Raw genomic sequence first — 22,055 nt, 5'->3', positions numbered from 1 at the left:
AGCCAGCCTAGCCTACAAAGTGAGTTCCAGCACAGCCAAGGCTACACTAAGAAACCCTGTCTCAAAAACCAAACCAAACCAAACAAAACAAAAAAGGGAAAAAATAATAGCTATCCTTATGTAGTTTAGGATGAAAACGTAAGTTTAACTACTTAACTCTTATCAGGTCAATTTCTAGTCTGTGGCTGTATACTTGTATATTAATTTTTGTGTGAAAACATAGGTGCTTTGGATTGAACTCAGGGCCTCACAAATACCAAGCATGTCTTCCACCACAAGCCTATTTTTAATTTACATTTTATTTATTAGTGTGTATGTATACACATGCCTGCACGGTTACAGGTCCTTTCTTTCACACTCTAGGTCTCAGGGATGGAACTCTGTTCTCAAGCTTGGCGATAAGCACTGTTGCCCTCTTATCCATCTTGCATGTTCCTGAGAATTTTTTTTTAATTGTTAAATTGCTTGCTACTTTCTTTTGTCTGTGTATTCCTTAACAATTCTGTCTGAATTTTGTAGTCGATATATGAGTAGCAAAAGTCTGCCAAGGTCCTTGTTAGTGAAAAGAGACCTGTGTCTAATAAAATATTTGTGTGGGGCTGCAGAGATAGCTCACTGAGTAAAGTGTTTACCACTGGGAGTGTGGGGGCCAGAGCTGGGATACTTCGAACGCATGTGGAAACCACTTGGGCATAGTGGCCTACCTGGAATGCTAGAGTCCAGAATGCAGAGACCCTGGAGCAAACTTGCTAACTAGCCTAGCCTAAATGGGGAGCTCTGGGCCCGGTGAGTTCTGCTTCACTGTATAAGGTGGGCAGTCATTAAAGAAAGTGCCTGATACCAAGCTACCCTGGACTCCAAGCTGTTGTGTATACACACATTTCAGTGCCTCTGTGTGAATCCCTTTGGCTGCACTAAGACATAGACCATTTTAGCCGCTTTCTACTACTTTGGCTAGATACCCTTAGATAGTTAGACACGCTGCCTCAGCATTGTAAGATGGCTTTTACGTTTGAGGACATTTGTCCTCTCTATATTATTTGGGAGTTACTTTAAGCTATTTAGAAAATGGAGCATTACATTGTATAGTGCATCTTTCTCCCCCTAACTAGAATCTCATTTTTTCCTAGTGTATAATTTCAGAGTGTGTGAATAAACTTTGAACAATTAATCCTTAGGGCTTTGTCTATCTGTCTGTATATTTGTTTGTCTGTTTTTTGCGGGAGGTGTTTTTTGTTTGTTTTTGTTTTTTGTTCTAAAATACTTTACTTGAACTTTAAATATACAAAGAAAATTTATGTGAAGTATGACAAGATTTTACTTGAGGATCATTACTGCAGGCATTAAAATGATTCTCGGATTGTTATAATACTGTATTGTGTATTGTCATATAACTGAGAAGGGCAGAAAGTTTGAGCTTTCCTCCACTTATAATGTTCTCCCCTGGAAAGTTAAGAGTGCTCATAAGGAATTTAATGAGCACTTCATGGAGATTTTAAAGCACCCAGTGTGATTGGAGGGAGAAGGAGGAGTCTATGTAATCTACTCTCAAGGACATGCACCTAGTGTGAGGTCTCAGACAAGGCACATAGATGTTACACTTTTGGAAGCATCACTTCGGTATTTCTTCAGAGCGTCATTTGTCGTCTTCTTAATTGCAGCAGTGGAAGAAACAGGAGGAGACTCTTGGAAGTACAGTTTGAGGGTGAGTATCAGTGGAAGGCAAGCTCTGGAGGCCACCCAGGAGTCCACATGTTGAGGTAGACAGCGGTAACTGCTTGTAATTGCAAAAGTAATCCACAGCAAGTTAATTAAATTATTGATTTTAGTGTGAACTTTTCTTTTTATCAAGATGGGGCTGGTAGACTTATTTTTTTTGTTAATTAACTTGCCTGAGAAATGATTATCATTGTACAACTAGATACTATTTAAATGAAACCTGCCCTTTCATACTAGAATGAACCCCTTTACATTTCTTCTTGATAACGTTCTTTTTGATACTTACTGGAGCTTTGTTTGTTTGTTTGTTTGTTTGTTTATTTATTTGGTTTGCTTTTTTAAGTCAGGGTTTCTCTGTGTAGCCTTGGCTATCCTAGGACTCGCTCTGTAGACCAGGCTGGCCTCAAGCTTACAGAGATCCACCTGCCTCTGCCTCCCGAGAGCTGGGATTAAAAGCCTGAACCACAACCACTCACCTTGATCTTACTTTTAAAATAAAGTTATTTTTATTGTTCACAGTTTTATGCACTAATATAGCAATAAGCTATATTACTCTTACCACTGAGTGTCAGCCTATTGCTTTCAGTTACAGGATACTTTTAAAACACATTTATTGATAAGTAAAAGATATAGTTTTTTGGAATATTTGTAAAATGAGCTTATTGAGCTGTTCTTTGCTAATTTTTTTTTTTTTTACACAACGTGCTCATTTTTTTGTTTTCTGTTGTTGTTTAGAGGAGGGTGCAGTGTTAAGACTGGGTTTCACAGTGTAGAACAAGCTAGCCTTGAACTTGAAGAGGTATGCCTGTCTCTCCCACCTACTGTGATTAAAAACATGTGCCATCACATACATGGCCATTTTTGTTTGTTTGCTTTTGTTTCTGTTTTGTTTATTTAGAGACAAGGTCTCACTATGCAGTCTTGGCTGGTGTGTAACTCACTATGTAACCAGGCTGGCTTTGTTCAGAGAGTTTCCTACCTCCGCCTCGCAAATGGTGGCATGCTTGGCAAGACTTATTTATTCACTTACGTGTGTGTGTGTGTGTGTGTGTGTGTGTGTGTGTGTGTGTGTGTGTGCGCGCGCACATGCACATGTGCGTGTTTGTGCACATCATGGTAGTGCCCATGAGACCAAAGAGGGTGCTAGAGATATAGCCAGTTGTGAGCTGCCTGGCATGGATGACTTTTAGAACAACTTTAAGAAAATGTGAGTGTACGTTTTGCCTGCATGTATTCTGTGTAGTCCATGGGTGCCATATACCCAAGGAGACCAGAAAGTGGTGCTGGATGCTCTGGAACTGGCGTCACAGAACATTGTTATCTGCATGCTAGGATTCATCAGACTGGATCCTCCAGAAGAGCAGGCTCTTAACCTTTGAACCATCTCTCAGGCCCATGACTCAGTGCTCTTTTGTTGTTGTTTTTGCTGTTTATTTATTTACTGCTTTATTGAGTAAGCAGTTCATTTTCTCTTTTTATTTATATTTTAAAGATTATTTATTTTATGCACATGAGTATTTTGCCTGTGTTTATGTATGTAAAATATGTGTGTGCTTAGTGTCCAGTAGTTTTATGGCTTTGGGTCCCCAGGGTCTGGAGTTATGGTTGGTTGTGAGTTGAACTTGTGTCTTCTACAAGAGCAATAAGTGCTCATAACCACTGAGCTGTCTCTGTAGCTCATGCCTCAGTACTTGTAAGAATCCAGATAAGGCTGGAGAGGTGGTCAGTGGTTAGGAGCACTTGCTCTTGGAGAAGACCTGGATTCAGTTCCCAGTACCTACATGAGGACTCCAAACCATTCTTAACTCCAGTTCTAGGGGATCCAATGCCTTTTACCTCCACGGGTACCAGATATGTGGTTCACTTACATACGTGTAGGTAAAACATAGACACATAAAATAAAAATAAATCTTAAAGAGAATCCAAATAATGCATTCTCTATGTAGCTTAATAGTTTTGTTACTGTTTGGGTTTCTTAAAAGAAATGCTGTTTTCCATGGTGAGTTGAATTTATGAACTGCAGTAGATGATCATATTTATGAAAATACACTATTAAGTGGAACTCATTCTGCAGACCACATTGCTTACTCTGTCATTTTACTTACATATAAGTGAGCTTAGCTACAGGACAGTTTTTTAAGTAGAATGAATTAAAGATGCTTTGAATATATAAGACCAAATGATTGAAACAATAAAAGATATTTTTGTTATGAATTCTTTTGTTATGAATTAATTTCTTCATGCTATTGTTTTTAAATTGGGGCCAGGACTTCATGTATGTCGTGATAGGCATCTGCTTGAGTACTGAGCCCCAGCCCTAGTAATGTTGTTCTTTTAAGAAATTAACATTGGAAATACTTGTTTTAGAATCTGACGAATGAGTGTCCTTTTGCTTTATTGCAACAGCCAATATAATACGCCTTTTTCTATTAAGAATTTGTTCTTTCTCTCCCTCTAGCCTTGCACTGAAGTATTATTTATAGATATATTCCACGAATATAATCAAACTCTTACTCCTGTACTTCTAGAAATGATGCAAACTCTTCAAGGTAAGTTGTAGTTTGTGATAGTTTTGTCATTTAATGTTCAGTTAAATAGACTAACTGCCAACTGTACCCGCCACCCTATTTCCTGGTCATACACTGAGTATGAATTTGAGAGAGATTAAATGTGTTTTGTTAACATTATTTTTATGCAACTGTGTTTGTTTCTCAGTTTCTCTTTTAACCTGGCTGTCACACAAATAATTGAGACTATTATATTATATTAATAAGCATCACAGCACAATAACTGAGCAGTTACTACTCTATTCTTAACTCTCTAAGCTAATCTGATTTCCTCCCAGTGTACATCCCAGAGATACTTACATTTTGTAGTTTTTCCTGTTTCAGCTCCTTCCCGATGTCTCTCTTGGACCTCTCCCATGCATGAATCCTCTCCTCCTCCTCTAGCTCCTCCTGTGGCTGGCAAGAAGTCCAGCCCTATTCTCTTCACTGCTCAATGATTGGATATAAGCTTTTTTATTGGCATATCAAGGGACAAGTGGGGAGCAGTGTTTACACAACATCAAGGCAGGAGATTCTCAGAACAAGGATAATAACTAGATTATGGGGGGCGGGGTGTACAGAAATCAGCATTTGAATTACACAGTAACCTTATGTCTACACTGATGTTCTTTCCAAGGGTGACATTTGAAGTCAGCCTTGAATTACAGTTTTGAATACGGTCCATTTTACTTTTGTATGCAATGACAGATGTAGTACTTGAGGAAACTTTCTAGAGTATGTTGTAGAAAGTAGTTAGAAAGGGTCAAATAACTAGTTAGCTTTATAATTATAACAGTAATATAGAGTGGAGATAGATTTAAAAGAAGACGACAAAGGGGCTGGAGAGATGGCTCAGTGGTTAAGAGCACTGACTGTTCTTCCAGAGGACCCGGGTTCAATTCCCAGCACCCACATGGCAGCTCACAACTGCCTGTAACTCCAAGATCTGATACCTTCACACAGACATACATGCAGGAAAACCCCAATGCACATAAAATAAAAATAAATTAAAAAAAAGATGACAAAGCAAATTTTAGATATTTGATCATTGTACTTTATACACAGTAGGTAAAGGCTAAGCATTTTGTTTAGACTGTTAGTTTCAGAATACGCTGGTCATGGTGGCTTTATTTGTTCTGCACCTCAGTGTCTCGTGTGTTTCATTATTACTTGCTGATGGATTGCCTTGAACAACTGCCTGAATGTACTGGGAACAGGAAAGTGATCAAAAGCCTTCCTAAACTTTTAAGTCTCAATGACAGGAAAATCATTACTCATAGATAGTGGTTGAGATCAGCATGCACTTTGGGAGTTCCTTTAGGGGGAAAAAGCCTTCAGAGAGAAAAGAGCTTCTAGGACAGGAAGAGGGGAAAGGCCCCTCAGACAGAGCGGGCAGGACCTTTCCCTGGAGGGATGCAGGGGCATGGGATCCCAGCCAGAGAAGAGCATGTGAGTGGACGCAGCTAGTGCTTAGAAGGCAGAAAGCCATGCGGCGAATAGATCACCAGCCAGTTGGGGTAAGACACGAGTGGGTGGAGATGTAAGGAAACCAGAGCCTCAGGATTGACTGGAGAGAAGACATCCTTTTTGTTGCTGTTGAGACAGGGTTTCTCTGTGTAACAGCCCTGGCTGTCCTAGACTCACTTTGTAGACCAGCCTGGCCTTGAACCCAGAGATCCACCTGCCTCTGGCTGGGGTTAAAGGCATGCACCACCTTGCCCAGCTGAGGAGATTCTTAACTTTTCTTGTTCTCTCTGAATCTTGTTATAGCCAAGGGGAAAATAAACTGTCTACTTACTGTAGTAATCTTTAAAGGTCATTTGAGCTTTGCTTATTTTCAGGTAATTTACTTACAATATACAGTTGAATTTCTTTTTGGGCAGTTACAGATTGCTAAAGTTGATAATGCTTATATATCTAAGTTTTGTCTTTTTGCACAATTCTCAGTATATCCTCAGCTTAGTTTTTTAATCACTATAGCAAAAGACAGATGTTGGCTGGTTTTCTATCTACTTGATACAAACTAGAGCCATTTAGAAAGAGCGCCCCTCAGTAGAGAGAATGCCGACCTATGGCCAAGCCTGCAGTAAAGTTTCTTGCTTGATAATTGCTGTGGGAGGGCCCAGCTCACGGTGGGCGTTTCCACTCCTGTGCTGGTGCTCCTGCCTGCCATACTAGGCAGTCCACGAGGAGCCAGTCAGTGAGCAGCAGCCCTCAGTGGTCTCTGCTTCAGTTCTCCTGCGCTGACTTCCCTCAGTGAAGGAGTGTGACCTGAGAGTTATAAGGTGAAATAAACCATAGTTTCCCAAGTTACTTTTGGTCATGGAGTTGTATCACAGTGATAGAAATCCTAAAACAATGGACTACGGTTTATATTGTCATTGGTTGCTATCTGCTGTTAAGTTTTTCAGTGACTTCCCAGTTGAGGTTTCTTGCTGGTTCTAGATCAGTTTGCTTAGTTTGGGTTGTACTTACTCTGGCTATTGGTACATTAACAGTTCATATTTACCAGTAATAGGGTACTTTGAAAAACATACTAGGTTTTTTTCTTCTGGAAATACATAGGAAAATTGTGTTTTAAAACCATGGTATCCTTCAGGTATATGCCATCATATCCAGCTCTCTACCCTCACCCCCGCCCATAACACTTCACTGATCTCTCAGACTAGCCTTGCTGTTTAGTCCGTCTGCCCTGCTTCTGCCTCCTAAGTGCTTGGGATACCGGCCTGCACCACCACCTTCTGACTGGCCATGTCTGTACACTTCCTCCACCCCCTCCCTCCACTCCCATATGATTGATCTCTTTATTCTCCATTTGAAAGGATTCTTTTCATAGTAAGTAGCTATAGTCCTGCTTGTCATGAAATTTCTAGTGTGTTCAATTTGTTATTGTTGCTTTGTGATCCTGGGGATTATCTCCTAGGCTTTGCCCATCCTGGATAAGTGTTCTATCACTGACCCATATCTCCCTTTCTGTGTGTGTGTATGATATCATAAGATGTGTCGCACTTAACTGAATTCAGAAATTAAGCTGTGATTAAATATAAAATTAAGTGACTATCAACAGATAAATCTATGAAAAAGCACGCTATATAGATACAGTGGGATAGTATTAGTATTAGTAAAGATAGAATCTCTCATTTACGGCCCACAGAATTTGATTTGAAAATACTGTGCTAAATAAGATGTTCCACGTTTTCACCTACATGTGAATGTAATATGACCAACCTCATACAAATCAAAAGGATAATAGAGTTGAGAAAGGTTGGGGTAGGGAATTGAGATGCTGGTCAGAAAGTACAGAGCATCAGATGGCATAACTGAAGATTCTTTTATAAATGGTGGCAAAAAAAAAATAGTCAACAACTTTCTAAATCTTGAACTAGCTAAGAGGACATTATTAGCTATTATTTTACCTTGAGATAGCTTTAAAAAAAAAACCCGTAAGTATTTGAGGTGATGAGTGAATTAACTAGCTTGATTTAATTACTATATATTATTTGTATGAATCATAATCTCCTTTTAAAAATAAAGATATACTTTTTTTTTATGTATACAGTGCTCTGCCTGCATATACACCTGCAGGCCAGAAGAGGGCATCCAGTAATATTATAGATGGTTGTGAGCCACCATGTGGTTGTTGGGAATTAAATTCGGGACCTCTAGAAGACCAGTCAGTGCTCTTAACTGCGGAGCCATCTCTCCAGCCCCATAATCTCTTTTTATGCCTCATAAACTTATATAAATCATATATTTAAAATTAAAGCTAAAAACAGCACTTTTAAAAGTAAGTTTTACACCAAAAGACAAATACTATATGGTTTTACTCATATGAAATAAAATAAAAATGTAGATCTCAGAAGTTGAGAGGACAATGGTGGTTTCAGAGGCTGGAGAGGAGGCTGTGTCGAGTGGGAGCGGAGATGTGATAAGTTGGTGAGCTCTTGAGTGCTGTTGTACAGTAAGGTAACTATTGAACAATAGCATTTACGGTTCAGAAACTTAGACAGGTTTTCAACGTTATGTCTAACTTGATTTAAATATTACACATTTATGGATGTATCAAACTTACATGTTCATATATAGTTTTTATGTTACAATTAATTTAAAAATTTTAAATTAGTATTTTTATTTTTTACTGATGCTTCTTTTTCTTTTTTTTTCTTCTTCTTTTCTTCTTCTTCTCCTCCTCTTCCTTCTTCCTTCTTTCTTCTTTTCCTAGGTCCAACCAATGTAGAAGATATGAATGCACTGTTAATTAAAGATGCTGGTATGTTGGACTTAAGTGATTAGAAATGTCACTTACCCAATACATAGAGGATCTGTTTTGTGGTAGATTTTGTGCTCTTGAGAATTGGGATATAAAACTAGCTAAAATTAAGAATTATCAGTTAAGGGAGATAAAGAGTTAATTTTACCACTGTATGAAATGGTTAATGCTAAAGCAGGTATTAAACACAAGGGAGTTACGAATAGGGAAACTTTCCCTTTAAAGAACCTCAGAATGCGAGGATGAGTAGGAGCCAACTATAAGGTGAGGGTGCCAGAGTGGGCTTCCAGAGGGCAGCAGTATTTAGGAAGCCGTGGAGGCAGGATGGGCAAGTGCAGGTAGTTTAAAGTCTGACAGCTTTGGTTTAACTGCACAGTCACACACAGCTAAGGAGCTCTTGTGCAAGATGAACTAGAGAAAAGTAGATTGGGACCACATCATAAAACACGGCTTCCATTTAGATCAGATACTGTTTTATAATATTTGAAATTTGACTTGTGTTAAACTGGATTTAGTTTTTTTGTTTGAAAATACTAAAGAGTGCTTAGGACAAACCTGGCATAAAATAATTTAATTAGTGTCTGTATGGTATTTTTAGTAATCTCTGTGTTAGTATTGTATTTTTCTTGAATATATTTTATGTTTCAAAGTAGGTTCAGATTTTTATATAAAGGCAATTATCTAAAATCTTTAATTTCTTTTTTCTTTTCAGTGTATAATGCTGTGGGATTAGCTGCTTTTGAGCTGTTTGACAGTGTTGATTTTGATCAGTGGTTTAAAACTCAACTTCTTCCAGAATTACAAGTTTCTCATAATAGGCAAGTAAAAATTTTGTGTTTTACATACCTACTTTACTTTCTTAATTTTGAAAGAAAATGAACAACTTAGTATGATTTTTTACTATATTTAGTATGGAAAAGAATATGACTTACACATATTGTAACTGAAAGATAAGCAAAAGAGTTATCTTCTGTGTTACTTTATCTTAAGTATAAATCCTGAGAGAAGTATTTGATGTGGTTTGAAATGGTTAGTTGGTGAAAGGAAGTAGAACCATATGTAGAACTGAAGGCAGCGTTCTCGGAGCCCGTGGAAGAGGCCGGCCACAGAATAAGACTGCTGGAGTGAGTAGCTCAAATGCCACAAGCAGCCCAGCCAATGACGTCCATGAGAAGCTGGTCTTCCAGGGTAGATAGAGGAGGAGATGGAGACACCCGGCCATGCAGGGTTTGAGCGTCCCCACTGGTGTGCCTTGTTCCGCATTCACCAGCTCCATGGGGGCAGTTAGGAGCACTTTTGCACACTTCTTTTGTTCTCGAGTATGTATTTAAATCTGTAGTGGATCAAATGTAAAAGGAGAAGATCTTTCATGGTTTTTATAAATCATTTCTTACTTAAAAATTAGAGACTAGAGAGTTGGAAAGAAGGCTGTGGTTAAAAGCACTTGCAGAGGACTCATAGTTCCTGGATCACACACCTGAGTGGCTTACAAAGGCCTGTGACTCCAACTCCAGGGAAATTAGCACTGTCTTTTGGCCTCCAGGAACATTGACCTTATGTACATACTCGCCTCCAAGCTACCCGTCATGCGCGTGTGCATGTGTGTGCAGTCACAATTAAAACCTCTAAAGATACAATAAACGAGAGGCTTTTTATTTTTTCCTTGGGTGTGTATAAAGGATGCAGTTGACTTCTGTGTATGTAGTGTCTTCTAGTCAGGGCAGTATGTGGCCATAGCATAGTAAATATTTGTTGACTACATTATTGAATAAATAGAAGAACATTTATATAGTTTATTTTATAAATATTTAGAGTCATTGAATTAGAGATCTGGATCTTAGCACTCAAAAAGGCAGTGCAGGAAGACCTTAGGTTTGAGGCCAGCTTGCATTACATAGTGACTCTGAGGCCAACAAACGACATGTTGAAGTTGAGGCATTCAGGGGAGCCCAGTGAAAGCAGAGTCTATCCTGTCCCCACAGACACGCACCAGCACAGCTGAAGGCTTTGACCAGTGGAGCAACTCAGTCATTGATTCAATTACCAAATGTTTTTCACATTTAGAATATTTTATATATATATGCTCTGTGAAGGCTGTTGTGTAAGAAATAGCCTCTGACAGTGCCCACCGAGAGTTAAGGAGCCTTTGAAGGAGTGAAAATGTGAGATCCCATGACTGGTAAGCCACCGGGACCATTTGATTTGCAGCCCTCACTGTCTCGTGGAGGACACTGAAATGTGCTTAGTGCTCCTGAGGGAAAAAGTGTCATTCATTTAATTTAAAGTGGGAGCTGTGTACAGTGTGCTCTGAGGACATGCTGATATCATATTTTGAGTATGTTTGGATGTCAAAGTGTTATTAAAATATCAATCTTTTTTAAAACATTGACACTAAATTTTAAGAAAGTATTTGGTGTGCTTCATATTTTCTGTTAGATTGCTGATCTAGACGAATGTTCCTCAAAGTTTAATGTACATTTGTTTGGCTGACTTGGTAGGTTGTCCTGGTCTAGAGAGTGCTTTAACAGCCTGAGATGCTGCGGCCAGCTCAGCCAGTGTCCTTCACGGCCCGAGTGCCTGGGTGTGACTCTCACCTTGCAGCTTCTGAGTTTTATTTTCCTTATTTACAGTAGACAGGTTCTGGTCTAAAAGCTGATGGTTTCTTTCTTTCATACTACCCATCTTGTTATTTTTGCTTCTGTGACTGTTCTAACAACTCCTATCCCTTGAAAAAGCATTTCTCCATTTCACATTTAAGTGTGATTTATCTTAAAGGCTCTCCTAAGTCTGTATACCATTTACTGTTTATTAATTATTTTGCTGGGCTATGTATTTTGAGGCCAGGGAATATTTACATCTTTGGAAACTTTAGTGAGCATCATTTTCTGTTTGCTCAACCATCTTTTAGGATTGTGACTTTCCAAAAATATCTGTGTACTCATCAGCTTGTTCCATTTATACCCAGAGATAAAGACAAAGTTTATGCCAAGAAGGTTTGTTTTTTTAAAATGGAATTCTAGGACAGAAATTTTTTTGAACTTGTAGTTTTTCTTTTTGCCTAAGAAAATTCTTAGAAAACTTCATTTTAGTAAAAGCAATATCAATGAAATAAATTATGTATTTGTTACTGTTAACGCTTTGCAATTTTTATGAGAATGTCACCATGTTTGTTCTGAGTCACATTTAGGAATTGCATATTTCATTTAAAACCATTTAGCTGGAATCAGGAAGCATATGCAAATATTACTTAGATAAATATAGAAATAATACTTAGGAGATTAGCAGATGGAAATAGAAACATTGAATATAGGAGGTTATTATTGTGATTTTGATGTAGAGACCTGTCAACTGCAGCGCTTATGGCATTCGCCCTGTTTGTGGTTATTCGAGAAAGAGGAGTCTGTTTATATACCTATCAAACCTTGGATCTTCTTCCTGTGAGACAAGCGCGTCACCACAGATCTTGACCCTAGCCCTTGTGTTTTGACCCAGGGTGTAGTCTCTGCTCGCAGCAGTCTTTTCACTCAGTGTTTCAGTTTGCTAGGTGCTGGGATGCTGACGGTTAGAGTTCGGTAACGCAAAAGACTCAGAGAACACCATATATACCTAAGAACTTTTATTTACTTAGATCAGGGCTCTGTTGTTTCTTCTGTGCTGATATGTAGAGGTGGATATTTTAAAATGTAAATGCAAGTTATATTTGTTACTACATTTTAGATTTAAATGGAAATTATTCTAATTGAAGTAGACCTCTTGAAATACTGAACAGTTTAACTTACTAATTTTTTTCCCCTCTATGTAGGTATAAGCCTTTGCGACGCAGGGTGATTTGGCTCATTGGTCAGTGGATTTCTGTGAAATTCAAGTCTGACTTGAGACCCATGCTGTATGAAGCAATCTGTAACTTGCTTCAAGATCAGGATCTAGTGGTATGTCATCCTGCTGAGTCAGCACCTCTAGACCTCACACCCTCCTCTAAAGTGTTCAGCATTCGGTCTTTCTTGAAAATGGCTCTAGAGCGTATGCCAGTTACAGTTACAGGTGTAGGAGAGTTTAGCTCTCAGGAAGGGATTGTGTTGTTAGCCAGAAAATAAATGTTTTAGATTCTGTTTTAAAGACTGGAAGGTAGAGTTTAGTCATGTTCCTTAGTTTGGGAACTAAAAGTACGTTACCTGGTGCCAGCTTGGCTGATAAAGTCAGAATAAGAAGACGTTTTTCTTATGCATACCTAGATTACATGTGCTGTACAATGAAATATGTATCCCAGAGTGTGCAGCTTGTCTGGGATTTAGAAAACCTCAGAAGCTCTGCTCTGTCGGGCTTAGATTAAAGTGCGTGCTTGAAGCCCTCGGCGCCTTTCTTTCTCCACCCTCCTCCTGCCGCGCCCGCGCTGGCCCCATGCCTCTCTAGTTCTTCCCTGGGGTCTCCTGCAGGCCGCTGCCTTTCACTCCAGTGCTCTCCATGTACCTAAAGGCAAATTATTTTTATTCCTGGAAATACCCGCTACCGTAAGGGCTTCTTAAGCAATTACAGAAAAGCTAGAGAGGTCAAGAATAATGATATTTTTGTCCCTTGTTATAAACTAAAGGTGGTGTACTCCCCATGACTTTATATACACAAAACCAGGAGGGAAAATGGTTTGGGATAGCTTGTCATTAAGGACTAGTGATGTTCAGTAGGTCTAATGATGACTAAAAACTCATACTGTACTTTTATTTTTATTTTTTTATTTTTTAGGTCCGAATTGAAACAGCAACAACTCTGAAGTTAAATATCCTTCAAACTTTTTTCTACTTTCAAGGTTTTTGCAGTAGTTTTAAAAAAAAAAATTTCAATTTATTGTTATTTTATGTGTATGGGTGTTTGGCCTACAAGTTTGTGCCATATGTGCACCTGAGGCTAGAAGAGAGCATCAGAACCCTGGGGCTGGAGTTAGGTATGATTGTGAGCTGTTCCATGGGAGCTGGGAATCCAACCCAGACCTGGGAGACTAGCCAGTGCTCTTAACCACGGCTCACCTCTCTAACTCTACAATAGTTTTAGTTAAAAGATAATAAAGCACCGGGTGTGGGCACATGCCTTTAATCCCAGCACTCAGAGGCAGAGCCAGGCAGAACTCTGTGAGTTGGAGACCAGCCTGGTCCACAAAAAGAGTCCAGGACAGCCAGAGCTCTATGGAACAGAGAAAGCCCTGTTTTGAAAAACAAACAAAGCTTGAAAAAAAAAACATTTAAAAAGAGTTAATGTAAAGAAGCTCAACTTTTTGTTTTTGGTCTGAATCAAAGTGTCATGTTGCCTCGCTTGGCCTGCAACCACAGAGCTGAGACGACCTTTCAATTTCTGGTCTTCTTGCCTCTGCCTCCTAGTATTGGGACTATAGATCTGCACTGCCATGCTGAGCCTTGAGTTTAGCATTTTATTTTGTGAAATTAATTTTTAGGATAGTTAAAATGTATTTTCCAAAAAATTTATGTATTATAAACATATATTTACTGTTCCAATAACTTACTGTAGATGTATTTTTATCTTGATAAGTTTCATGCATTTTCAATATTCCTTAACTGCTTTTTACCTGTTGACGATTTTGAATTTAGGACAGATCAATTTTTACCGGTAAGAATATTGGTATCTAGGACTTTGTAATCATTTCTACTTAGGCCTTTAGAGTACACACATTGCTTTATAGCTGTAATTTGTCTGTTTTTTAATTTAACAATATACCTTCATCTTGTGTGTGTGTGTGTGTGTGTGTGTGTGTGTGTGTGTGTGTGTGTGTGTGTGCGCCGGTGGCATGCTTGTGGGGGTCAGCGAGTGGCATGCTTGTGAGGGTCAGCGAGTGACATGCTTGTGGCAGTCAGCGAACTTGAAGTGCGTGGCTTCTTGTACTAAAATAACAGGTGTCCGTCCACAGAACTTCGTGGCTCCATCAGTGGCTAACGCGGGCTGCGTCAGTCTGACGGCCTGCTGAGACAGCGCGTAATACTCTTTGTGTTGTAATTCCTATCCTTTTTGTATTGTTGTCTTCAACAGGTTTTCATGAAAGTGTAGTTACAGGGCACACTGAACAGCGAAGGTGACAAGAGCACAGTTTAGACCATTCTTTTAAACTTTTCAGTTTATGGATAATTAAGATTCTAATGTGCACACATTTAGCAGTAATAAAGAAAAACCGGTGTCTTACCTGCTCACAGCTGGCTTTAAGTATTGCTAAGCTTTTGTCCTTCATTGCTTTGACATGGTTTGTGCTTATATACAGAGACGTCTGTATTTCAGAACCTCTGTTCTTTCTTCTTTGCAGTATTTGGAAACCATGTTTACACTGCTCTTTCAGTTACTGCAGCAAGTTACAGAATGTGATACAAAGATGCACGTTTTGCACGTCCTTTCCTGTGTGATTGAAAGAGTCAACGTACAGGTAATTTTGTGAAACATGAAAAAAGGTGTCAGATGAGAATATGTAAAGAATTTAATATCTTTTCTTCATCTGTATTGTGGAAAAGAGAAAGTATTCTTAAGTACTCACAACATAGGTTACCATTTCATTTATGTGTTTTAGAATTGACATTTATATTTGAATTTATTAAAACTGACTGAGAAGATCCCGTTGTGTTGACGCATGCTTGTAACCCAATGACTGGGTGGCTGAGGCAGGAGGATGATTGGGAGTTCAAGGGATAACAAGACCCTGCCTCCAAAGACCAAAAGTGAAAGACTTAAGAATATTTATTATTAAATATTAAAATTATATCTATGGTGTGGAGGTATTTAGAAAGTAAAGATTTTCAAGTTTTAAAGATCTAGTCTGTGCTTAGTAAAATTTAGTGTTTAATATCTCAGCAAGATGTATCTTAGCGAATATAAGTTGTTTTAAGAATTTTGTTATTTTTTACTTCATAGTTTTCTAAACATGTCCATAGATTGCTTTGAAACTTTAGTGTGCGTGTGTGTGCACGCGCATGCCACAGGAGGTGAGCAGACAGCTCTGGGGGTGGGTTCTCTTCTTGCACTTGTGTAGAGGCAGGGTCTCTATTGGTGCCACCGGTCTGCCCTTGTGAGCTTCTAGCGACTTCCACGTCAGCCTCCCACTTGACTAAAGGACTGCTGGGATTGCAGATGTTCACCATGGCATTCAGCATTGTGTATGTTATCTGGTCATCTGTTTCAGTTCAGGCTAGCTTGGCAAGTGCTTTTACCAGCTGAGCCATCTTTTCTGACCCTATTTTAACTTGTGTGTGTGTATTTGTCTGTGTGTGTGTATGATATTTTTGCTCATATCATATCCATGGTTAAGTATAAAAATGATGTTCAAAGTTCTTAAAAATTAAATTATTTAGCCCTCCTTGTTTCCCCTACTTTGCTCTTTGTGAAAAATGAATCATCCAAGAAACAACGGTATAATTATCCTCTGGCTTTTTATATCCTAGTTCACTGCTTTATTTATTTTTGGAAAGCAGAGAAGTATTTCTAGAAAAGATGGCGTTTTGTAGCTCACAGACCGAGTCTACTCTTGGATCTACTTTTTAGTGAATTCAGACACCTTGGAATTCCTTATTAATTCAGAGCTATTGATGAGAATGGGTGCTAATTGAGTGATGGCCATGTACCACGTTTGTACCAAGAGCTCTACATGAGACTTAAAATAAGTAACTGGTCAGAAGTTTATACTTGGCTGTAGATTTCTGAGGCAGAGACTCTTGGTGGCCAAGGATAACTCTGAATGTCTGACCTTCCTGCTTCTTCCTCTCGATGTTTGGGATAGCAGGTGTGTGCCACTGTACCCAGATCAAAGCTCACTACGTTTTGATGGCAGTGCTAGCGCTCACGTTAAACATTGTGTAACTGCAATGGCAGGTTTGAGTCACTATTTATTTTGAGCAGATCTTGGCACTGTTGTTCATCTTGTAAGGTCTTTAATCTTTTGTCATGTACAAAGTGGGAATTACAGTTGTTGGTTTTTTAAAAAAAATTTTATTTATTTAGTTATTATGTATATAGTGCTTTGCTAACATGTACACCTGCAGGCCAGAAGAGGGCATCAAATTTCATTATAGATGCTTGTGAGCCACCATGTGGTTGCTGGGAATTGAACTCAGGACCTCTGGAAGAGTAGTCAGTGCCCTTAACCTCTGAGCCATCTCTCCAGCCCCTGGGAATTACAGTTTTGACCTCAGCCAATTTACAGAATTTCATGATATAAATTTACTATAAGGGTTTATTTAATATGCTTTAGAGTACTATACTGTACGTTTGCAATAAATTATTTCTTAAAAATTGATTATAAAAGCAAGACTTGTCTATTTACTCATATAAATCTGGCTAGGGAAAATTTCTTAAAGCTTTTGTTTCTTGTACAAATGAATTCTTTTATATGATTCTCTTCAAAATGCCACTGCGTTTCTACTTACATTTGTCTTTCTCTCAAAAAGCATAGGTAGTGATATCATCAGTAGCAGAGAGCTCCAAGTATCCACTATACAGTCCTATTTTAAAAACTAATACCAAGATAAGAAATGGTTTAAAAAATCAGTTATTTTATTCTTTAACTTTTCTAACCTTTGAACAAGTTTATTATTTACACCCATGACTTGCATACCCTTCAAACTGTCTTTCACTGGCTGAATTAGATTTTGTCTGATTATGATATTTTAGTGGAGCCATTATCTTTGTACCATTATTTAGGGTACAATTATTTGAATATTGGTTTTTATTATTTAGAAAACCCACTTTTCCATATTTCATTTATTTATTTATGTTTGTATGCATGTTTTGCATGTATTTCTGTTCACCATGTACATGCTTGCTACCTGAGGAAAACAAAAAAGGCTACCAGACCCCCTGGGACTGCAGTTACAGGTGGTGTGAGCCCTCGTGTGAGTCCTGAGCATCCAACCAGGTGCTCTGGAAGAGTGGCCAGTGTTCTAAACTGCTGAGGCATCTCTCTAGACACATAACAAACATTTTAGAAAGGCACGATTAAATTATTTTAGTCCTGAGGTCTGACAAATTTGTAGTTGAAATAAACATGCTATCATGTTTTATAACAGGCAGTCTTTAAGTTTCTACATTTCCAAAGAAGAAAATTGAAGGGCTTCTCTGAAATATATTGCTGAAATTTTATCTAAAGGATGAACTATCATTTAGGATTTATAACAGTTATTAAATCTCCTGAAGGCAAGGCCTTGATAAAGCATTCGTTACATACTGCATTATTTTATGCCCGTGGTTTCAGAATATGTTTGCATTGTAAATGAAGATCTCTTTTTATTTGAGACTAGTGGTCAGACTCCTCTCTTCCCCTCCCAGATGTCCTGAAAGTACACTTATCATGAGGTGGATCCTTTAATGCATCCTATGGTGCATATTACTGATAATTCATGTGATAGTATATACCAAGATGCATAGTCCTGAACTTCAACTTCATGCCAGTTGATTAATTAGTAAATGTCCAGGTCCTTTCTCAGCCCCTGGTCATCACCATTCTACCCTGCCAGTCAATGAATTTGCCTATTGTAGATACTTTATAGAAGTGGTATCATTCAGTGTTTTTTTCCTATGACTGATCTCATTAAGCAAACCTTTAAAGTTCATCTAGATTGCCAAATCGTACAGATTTCTTCCTTTACTTTTAAAGGCTAAGTAGTCTGTTTAGTCATTCCTGTGTATCCTGCAGGAATCAAAGCCCATGGGTTCCAGTTACTTGTACAAGATGGCTTTGCATTCTCGCATGCACTTTAGGTCATATTGAGATGACGTAAACAGTTGCCACACTACTCTGTTAGTATTGTAATAACTATAGTGCATCCCCCAGGTTAGTTGGACACAAGGATTCATAGATACAATGTACTGTACATACTGTTATCATGTATGTATGTGTGTGTGTATGAATATATATATGGCTGCCAATGTACTAATAAGCTTTTGGTGATCTAGACATCAATTTTTTTTTGGTAAATACCTCAAAATAAAGTCACTGAATTATTTGATGCTTCCAGTTCTGAATGTTTGAGGAACCTTTAATCTGTTTTTCATTAATGGACATATCAATTTTCACCTGTGAAGGGTTCCAGTTTCACTTACCATTCACTGACATAAAAATAATCATGCTGACAAGTATTAGGTGGTACCTTACTGTGCCTTTGACTTCCTTTACAGGATGACTTGAATACATTATTAGATCTGTTTTTAAAATGCTGTACAAGTTATTGTAATTGACCTGATTCAAAATTCACATAATCACTTTTAGAATTATGTATAGGGTTTTCTTCTTAATCTCATTTCACTGAAAAATCTGAAGCGTCCAGAAAGTCTGCAAGGATAGATCAGTGTCCATGTTAACTTCATCATCTACCAGTGTTTTACTCCATGTGCTCTTGTCTGTCTGTCTCACTGATTGTAATCGTAGGCATCATACTCTCTTAATAAGAAATAAGCTCCTCAAAATAAAGCAAACAGACAAATAAGCTGCTCATCATCCTAAAATCTCGATTACAGTCAGAAAATGTAATACTGCTGCAGTTAAAAGTTTTTTTTAAAAAAAAACATTATTTGACCTGGTTTTATATAGTAATTGGAATGATCTAGAGATAAACCATTTAGCAAAATTGAATTACTTGTTAAATAGATATTGAGTGTTAACTATAATGGTACAGTTCAAAATTTGAAAATAAAATATGAGTAAATATATGTAATAATAAAGACATGAGTCTTTAATATTCAGTCTTATCTCAATTAAATATTTAGGGGAAACATGTAACTTATCACCATTATCACCAACAGTTCTGTAGCTTTGCTACCCTTTGAAAGTTTGGTGTTGCATAAGCAGAATTAAAAAACCTTTTGTGAAAGCTTGGTGGTATTGGCGCATGCCCTTAATCCCAGCACTCAGGAGGCAGAGGTGGGTAGATCTCTGTGAGTTTGAGGCTAGCCTGGTCTACAGAACGAGTTCCATTACAGCCAGGGTTACACAAAGAAACCGTTCTTGAAAAACAAAGTCAAATGAAACTTTTTTGTGTGTGTGAGAGCAGTACTGAATTTAAATGCATGAGGTAGAATTTGTTCATGTTGAAGGTCTGCTGGTCTAGTATTCCTGTGTCATCAGCAAGGAGCTCTGCACATAGAATTCCAATTATCCTAAATCTGGAGCAGGTATGCATATCTCTCTGTGTCTATCTGCTGCCTGTCTGTCCATCTGTCCCATTCATTTATCCATCCATTTTTTCAGTAAATTCACTGCTGGGCCTGTGGGGTAGCTTATTGGGTAACAGAGATTTCTGTGCAAGTCATCTTGATAGCCGAGCTTGGCCTCTGGAACCCATGCAAAGGTAGAAAGAGAACTGACTCCACAAGGTGACCTATGACATGCAGTGTGCTCTACTCATCCCTGAACCCCCTGCCAGTTACAAACAACAAACTCACTGTGAGGCTGGGCTTTATTTCCGTGTTTCAGGTTATATTTTTTATAAGTTAGTTGATGCTTGTCAGGCATAACAATTTTATTGGGCCTGTGTGTGTGCGTGTAAGTGCACATGTGAGTGAGTAAAGGCCAGAGGACAACCTTTAGCGTTTGTTCCTTGGGAGCCATCTACTTTGCTCTAGAGATAGGGCCTCTAAGTTGCCCAGGCTGGCCAGTTAGTCTGGGCTGGCCAGCCAGTGAGCCCCAAGGATCTATTCAACACCGTCTCTCCAAAGGAGGGATTGCAAGCATACACAGCCCTTTAGGTGGGTTCTGTGCACTGACTCCAGATCCTTGCCCTTTTTCTTTGTGAGGGCTTGTACAGCTTTTCTATCCTTTGTGGTGCTGTGTTCTCGGGAACTGTCTCAGGGAGACATCATCAGAAAACTGTAGAATCAATGGGTAAAGGTGGACTCTTAAATACAGTGTAATTTTCATGATATTAAGCTGTTTTATTAAAAGTCAAGTGTAACTATTTTTATTAAGCTTTAAATAATGTTTTATATTCATGAAGTTTTTATTCAGTATCTTTGATGCTTACCTCAAATTATTTTAAAATATTTTCTCCAGAAGCCCAGGTCTCTATATAATGTCTTATTTATCTTTAATTTAGTAAATTAATATTAAGTAATTTATTGCCTAATACTTTACAGTAATTTTCAGGTTTCTCACAGTACATTGTTGTCTTTCTTCCTAAACAATCCTGTTGATTCTGTTTTGTTTGTTTGTTTTGTTTTTGTCTGTCTCGTGGTAGATACGCCCGTACGTAGGATGCTTGGTACAGTATTTGCCTCTGCTCTGGAAGCAGAGTGAAGAACACAACATGCTGCGATGCGCTATTCTGACAACACTTATCCATCTTGTTCAGGTACCTTCTCCAGTTTCTTTTTTTTTTTTTTTAATTCATTGTTTTTAGATGATTCATGTTAATAGTCATGAAAATCTTTGTTACTTTTAGGCTTTTAAAATGTAAAATCTGTACAGTTTCAAAAGCAAGTATAATCTTTATTTAGCATATTTTTAAAGGATATTTGAAAAGTATTCTCTACTTCAAAAAGACATTTCTTTTGCTACTCTTCTCCAGTGAGGTCAGACCCATGACTAGTGCCCCCACATGCAGTTTGGCATTCAGAGCATTGTGGCATGAACTTGCTCTGCAGTTTCACATTTTTCCTGGATCTAAAGTAAGTTACTATAACCCAGTAATTCAGGAAGTCAGGTGACTGCTTTTGAGGGATGGGTGATTTTGATTTTAGAATTCTCTGGTTTAAAGTGCTCTGACATGTAGCAGGTAGAGAGAAATCTGAAACCGCACACAGAGACCTGGACTGTGGCTCTCATTTGCACTATTAATAGTAAATTTGAGCCTTTTTCCATTGAGATAGACTTTTACATTAAGAATTACAGTAATTCTCAATCTAAAAGTTTCTATTATTTAAAAAGACCCAAGATCCCTTAATGTTTTGACTGAACCTTTTTTTAAAATAAATGTTTATAGGTGAGTTTTATCATTACAAATTATCAGAGTTTTAAAATAGATGATTAACGATAACAAACTCTAATACATTTTTTGCACTTTGAAATTTTTTGGTAAGATTCATATGTCAGAAAGTTTGCCATCTAAACCAATTTAGGTATGCATTTTAGTGATAATAAACACATTCATGATATACAGTCATCATAATCCACCTTTGTATATTTTTTTCATCTAATTAAACTATGCCATTAATCAAAAATACTCCTCCTACAACTATTTGCTAAAACACTTAAAAAGATGTAGTTTTAAAATTTGTGTGTGTGTGTGTGTGTGTGTGTGTGTGTGTGTGTGTGTGTGTGTGTGTTCCTCTTAGTGCAATTGCACACAAAAGCCATAGGAGCGTGTTGCATCTCTTGTAGCTAGAGCTACAGGCAGCTGTGGATCATCTGACGTGGGTGCTAGGAACCTAACTGAGGCCTCAGAAGAAGCAGTCCTAATTGCTGAGCCATCTCTCTAGTTTCTGCTAAAGCACGTTTGTAAAATAAGTATTTTCTGCTTATCCTTTAATACTTAGAATTTTCCTGTTTTGTT

General features: G+C 38.1%; 1 protein-coding gene across 5 annotated transcripts in view; it reads left to right on the top strand.

Moving 5' to 3' along the window:
- IPO11 (importin 11) overlaps positions 1 to 22,055 on the top strand; it is a 165,747-nt gene that overhangs the window by 51,345 nt on the left and 92,347 nt on the right. For all 5 annotated transcript variants that reach the window (XM_084801016.1, XM_084801019.1, XM_084801015.1 and 2 more), the window contains exons 12-20: positions 1,662 to 1,705; positions 4,178 to 4,268; positions 8,488 to 8,535; positions 9,248 to 9,353; positions 12,338 to 12,464; positions 13,273 to 13,306; positions 14,108 to 14,148; positions 14,834 to 14,950; positions 20,742 to 20,855. In XM_084801016.1, coding sequence (XP_084657142.1) covers positions 1,662 to 1,705; positions 4,178 to 4,268; positions 8,488 to 8,535; positions 9,248 to 9,353; positions 12,338 to 12,464; positions 13,273 to 13,306; positions 14,108 to 14,148; positions 14,834 to 14,950; positions 20,742 to 20,855 — 722 coding nt within the window. The remainder of the gene's footprint in view (positions 1 to 1,661; positions 1,706 to 4,177; positions 4,269 to 8,487; positions 8,536 to 9,247; positions 9,354 to 12,337; positions 12,465 to 13,272; positions 13,307 to 14,107; positions 14,149 to 14,833; positions 14,951 to 20,741; positions 20,856 to 22,055) is intronic.

Source organism: Acomys minous, assembly GCF_964271855.1.
Source record: "Acomys minous genome assembly, chromosome: 11".
Taxonomy (NCBI): domain Eukaryota; kingdom Metazoa; phylum Chordata; class Mammalia; order Rodentia; family Muridae; genus Acomys; species Acomys minous.
This window is presented reverse-complemented; position numbering and strand designations above follow the sequence as displayed.